Source organism: Microtus ochrogaster, chromosome 4, assembly GCF_000317375.1.
Source record: "Microtus ochrogaster isolate Prairie Vole_2 chromosome 4, MicOch1.0, whole genome shotgun sequence".
Classification (NCBI taxonomy): Eukaryota; Metazoa; Chordata; class Mammalia; order Rodentia; family Cricetidae; genus Microtus; species Microtus ochrogaster.
The window spans coordinates 15,092,567-15,097,882 of NC_022011.1; the positions used below are offsets into that span (position 1 = coordinate 15,092,567).

Sequence of the window (5,316 nt, forward strand, 5' to 3'; positions counted from 1 at the left end):
TCTTCAATTGCTGCCTATGGCTCTTTCGTCTTCTCTCCCTCTTAAAAGGACACATGTCATTAGAATTAGGGACCACTCTAATCGGGGATGACCTCACTTCAAGCTCTTTAACTTACGTGTGTAAAAAGACTGTTTTCCAAATAAAGTTACCTTTTGCCACTTAGCCGTGATGCCTGGGCCAGAGACACAGCTCCACTCTGCCACCTGCAGTAGCCTGAGAACTTTTTTTTTAAAGCAAAAATGGGGTTATTGATTTCGTTGCAGACAAGAGTCCAGCGCCAGACAGTCTGAAGCAGCGCCGAAGTTTATTCAGATTTTGCTCAGCAAGATGGCCATACTCGGTTAGGACTTAGCTGAAGTATCTTTCTATAAAGGGAGTATTGTCTCTCTGTAGCAAATGCTAATTGTGCTGCAATTCTTAGCTCTCAGCTAATCCTTAACAGGATTTGGGGGCGAAGTGATTTTCTCTTCCCATGTCCCTGAGCTTTGCATCTTTCTCTCCTGCCGTACATGCACCGCCTAAACCTAAACTATTTAAACATGAGTTGAAAACATTTTTATATTTTATTTCGGTGAGGATTGTTATTTTCAAGTTATATTGTCGCTTGTCTGAACATAACTAAAGCAAGGAACAGTTGGCACTTCATCGTTATTTTTTAAAATATTGCATTTACTTATGCGTGTACGCTCCACGGCACGCACGTGGAGCTGGTTTTCTGTTTCGAAATCAGGTCACCGGGCTTGGCATCAAGCTTCACCCACGGAGCCACCTGCCGGCTGAGGCCATTAGTTCCTGAACGAATGACCCTCTGAAGTGGGTGGCATAATGTATGGGGTCTACAGGGTGCAGCTTGGCTGATGTGCTAGAGAGAATCCTGGGGAGGCACTGACTCAGGCACCGACACCCAAACGCCAACGTGGAGTTGCATCTAAGACTAATTTACAGCATCGGCCCGAGTCCACCCGACAAAAAGCGCGCGTGTCAAGCCGGCAGACGCCCACTGCGCAGTCGCAGCAGCTAGTAGAGGCCTGCGCAGCTCTGCAGTTGGGCGGGCTCGCGCAGGCGCAGAGGGAGAGGGAGACTCGGGTTGTGTGCATTAGCGCTCTCGGGGCGCGGGGTCCTGGGACATTCGGGGGGTGCTGTGTGTCTGGTCATTGCACCCCCTCACCCGCTGCCAGGCGACCGGTCTGCACTGCGCCTGCATCGGGCGCCTGCCTTCAGCTCCCAGGCGCCGCCATCATGCTGCTGCCCGTGTTCACCCTGAAACTGCGCCACAAAATCAGCCCCCGCATGGTGGCCATAGGGAGATACGACGGGACTCACCCGTGCTTGGCGGCAGCCACCCAAGCGGGCAAGGTAACCGGTCCCACCCGAACACCGCCAGCATCCAGATCCCGCCCTCACGCTGCCCCGCCCCCAGCACTCATTGCCTAGCAACCGGTGGCCGCTGTCCTTGGCCTCAGGCCTATCACTCTGGGGTTTCAGAGGAACAGCTTCGAAATAGTGACGTTTCATATGGCCAGGTTCTTAGTGTTGGACAATATTGAGAACAGATCAGGAGCTTAGAGTAGAGAAGGTTCGAGGAGGAGGAGAGCTTGGCTAGTGATTGTTGACTGCAAATTCCTGCCCAGAGCGTCTGCTTGGTGCATGGAGACTCCTCCATATTTGCCTCTTTACAGGAAGGAAGAGAGAGAGGGAAAAAAAAAAGACTACACACATCCCAACAATGTAAAAGTACATTCAGATTGTACTTTTAGTCCTTGATTACATACATTCAGATTTTCCTCCATAACTCAAGTATTCACAAAACAGTTACTATGAGGCACATACTGGGATAGGTATCAGAGACACAGCGATAAAAGATCATTTAATGAACGTTCGGTACTTCTATCTGCTTCCTAAAAGTATTGCCCATCGCTGAATCCACAAAATCTAGCATGCAAGAAGTGTCAAATGCAAACATGTTTGTTAAATGACAAGGCAGATCAAGGCCCTGTGTATTGATGGAGGTATGTACAAAATACAAAGACTATAGAGACCTCCAAAAATGCGACTTCTAACAGATACAAAGCCTTATGCACTAATTCTCTCAGCATCATTGCTACACGGCTAAAAATACTAGTGTAGTACAGGTGTAGTGGATTCTTGCTTTAGTGACCTCTAATTTCATAACCTTCAGCGTTGGACAAATAATAGTAACAATATGATGTATGGGAAGTGGTCATTAATTGTTCGCTGCTGTTACTCTCTTTTTGTTATTCCAACTGTACTGATTAGAAATAGTTAAAATAGGAACCAAAAAGCTATGGAGAAACCCTGTCTTGAAAATAAAAAAAAAAAAAAAGAAAGAAAAGAAATAGTTCAGGAGTTCAGGGAAGTTCAAGTTAGTGTCTGGGATTGCTCCAGCAGAAAGATCTGGAAAGGAAGCTGTGTGCAGTAGTTTACACCTGTAATCCCAGTATGAGAGACTGAGGCAGGAGGATTGCCACCAGTTTGAGATCAGCTTGGGCTACAGAGCGAGACCCAGTTTGAGAAAAGGAAAAAGGTTGTGGAAGTGAGATTGAAAGTATTTTGTCGGACCCAGCGTGGAATGAGTTTTCAAGGCACTTCCATGTATGTTGCATGCTACGTTATATGCCATGCCTTGGGATACATAGCTGGAGTGTAATGATTCATTTAAGTGAGCTATGACTTCATTAACTGATATAATGAAGTAAAGTGCTGAGCATTGGGCCTGATAAGTGATGCTGTAGTTAAGAGGCACTAACAAACCTGATATAGTGTGGTACGTAGTTGTTACTCCAGCTACTCAGGAGGTTGGGACCATAAATTCAAAGCTAGCCTGGTGTCTTAGCTAGGGTTTCTATTGCTGCGACAAACGCCATGACCAAAAAACAAGTCAGGGAGCAAAGGGTTTATTTGGCTTACACTTCCACATCGCTGTTCATGACTGAAGGAAGTCAGGATAGGAACTCAAAACAGGACAGCATCTCAGAGGCGGAGCTGGTGCAGAGGTTATGGAGGGGAGCTGCTTACTGGCCTGCTTCTCACGGACCAACAGCCCAGGGATGGCACCACCCACCAAGAGAGCAAACAAAGGCACATTATCAAATGAGCACTTACAACATCGAGCGGAAATGACTGCGGAAGCCCTACTGGACCAGGCATACTGGTTGCTTCATCTGGGCAGATGAGACCAAGAACCAGGAAATTGGTTCACTGGTGAAGTGGCTCGGCAGGTAGAGGTTTGGTCCCTGGGACTCGGATGGTAGGAGGAGAGAATGAAATCCACAAACTGTCGTTTGCTCTCCGTATACATGCCGGGGTGCATGTACACACAAACAGTTTTTAGAAAATTAGTAACATTTTATGATCCTTATACAATGTAAAACTAAAAACAAACAAAAACAGTAAGACAAAAAATGTCCACACAAAGCAATACGAGACAAAAGTCTGCAAAACTGCCTTTGAATTTGTTTTGTTAACCACCTACTCCTGGACGTGAGTCTGCACTCAAGTGTGGATTACTATCCCCAGTGAGATTGCAGCAGAGAAAGCTATTTTTTCTTTTGTGAGTGGGTACCAATTGCAGATACCTTCTTGGCTAGGGGCGGGAACCAGTGTCCACTTCGTACTCTCAGCACTGAGACCATCTGGCTTGAACTTGTGCAGGTCCTGTCCGTGACTGCTTTGATGGCTTCCTTTCTCCTCTGGCATGGTGCAGAACACTTTCCAGTACCATGAATGCCAGGCAGTAGGGTGAAGCTTCTCATTAGGCTCCAGCTTGACTTCGTGTTTGGTGCCATATGTAAACGCTGTCTTCAAGGGTAGGGTCTCAACATCAGTTCTGACAAGGAGACTTTAGAAAGAAGTTTCTTTAGTTTTTGTTGTTGTTGTTTGTTTTTTACTTTATGTATAGCCATACAGTTTACATATTAAATAACACTAATAGAGTGGTTCTCATATAGCTTTAAATAGAAGTCAAAAGGGAAAAATTTCAGGTCACAACAAGGGAAATCAAAAGAGGACTTTTTCTGGGTGGACCACTGCAGCGGATGTGTTCCGTGACTATTCCGTGATTAGTCGTGCCCTGTTCCCACTGCACTAATGGCAGTGGAATTCAAAGCGGGCCCAGTTGTGGCCTCAAAGGACAAACACATATTGGACTCTTTTGCGATGTAGAAATGGTTCTTGCTAATTCAGTACAAAGAAAAGTGTTTGTTTTTGCCTGCATTCTGCCCTTTCTTACCATCTAACGTTCTCCATTGGTCTCCTTACACCTGTCTACATATATACATTATAAGGTGAGATCCACATGTGAGGGAGAGCATGCAGTCTTTCCGAGTTTGGGTCACCTTGCTTAATGTTATGAACATTGGTGATTTTTCCTCAGGGGCATCTTTTCTCTCACTATAGAGGTGGTGAAGCCGTGATTTAGATCACCAGTGTGTCAGCTAGGACAATGCTGTCACCTACAGCCATTCCTTTGGGAGAAAATGTCTGTTCATCATGCAGTTGAAGGGACAGAAGGCCTCCCTTAGAGACTCTTTCTGCATGCAGAAGGGACCAGGAACAGAGTGACTCCAGGGTTTCTTGTTGCTTTTGGCAAAACCTTGACTCTCATCCCAGACTCTGGGGTGCACGAGTTACTTCCCTTTTGTTTTGTCTCAATGCCTACTTTCCAGCAGAGTTTAAGAATTCCTCTGTGCAGAGCTGTCACAGAAGGAAGTGTGAGTGGTGACTCATGCCACTGCTGGTCTGGGCGTCCCTGCTCGTCTCAGCCCTGTCACTCGCAATCAGGGCTTCCGTCCTTCTGACCCCATGCAAGCCAAGTGCAGCTGTTGTTATCAGAGCTTGTAAAGTATCACTCAGATGAGGAACAATATTCAATTGCCACACACGTTTTCTTCATGTTTCCTGGTTAGTTCTTTTGAATACATTTTAAATTAATGTGTGTGTGTGTGTGTGTGAACGTGTGTGTGCACGTGTGTGTGCACGTGCGTGCGGTGCCACAATATGTATGGAGGTCAGAGGAAGTCAGTTCTCTGTGAGACTCACTTCTCTCTTACCACGTGGTCCTTGGATTGGATGCTGGATTGGTGGCAAGCTCCCTTACTATTAAGCTATCTTCCTGCCCCCATATTTTTCTACAATATTATTTTTTGTTAAACTAATTTGTGTAGTTAATGACTTACAAATAATGCTGTATTTATACTAAAGGAATGGAATATTTAAAATTAAGGCCCAGGGATTTCCATTTTAGTGTTTTTCTTTCTTCAGTCATGATGATCTCTTTAAGTTGGTGGGGTTTTTTT

General features: G+C 45.6%; 1 protein-coding gene across 1 annotated transcript in view; it reads left to right on the forward strand.

Moving 5' to 3' along the window:
- Positions 1-1,076: 1,076 nt before the first annotated feature.
- Bbs2 (Bardet-Biedl syndrome 2) overlaps positions 1,077-5,316 on the forward strand; it is a 29,891-nt gene continuing 25,651 nt past the window's right edge. Inside the window, exon 1 of the mRNA XM_005345616.1 lies at positions 1,077-1,357. Coding sequence (XP_005345673.1) covers positions 1,241-1,357 — 117 coding nt within the window. The 5' untranslated portion in view covers positions 1,077-1,240. The remainder of the gene's footprint in view (positions 1,358-5,316) is intronic.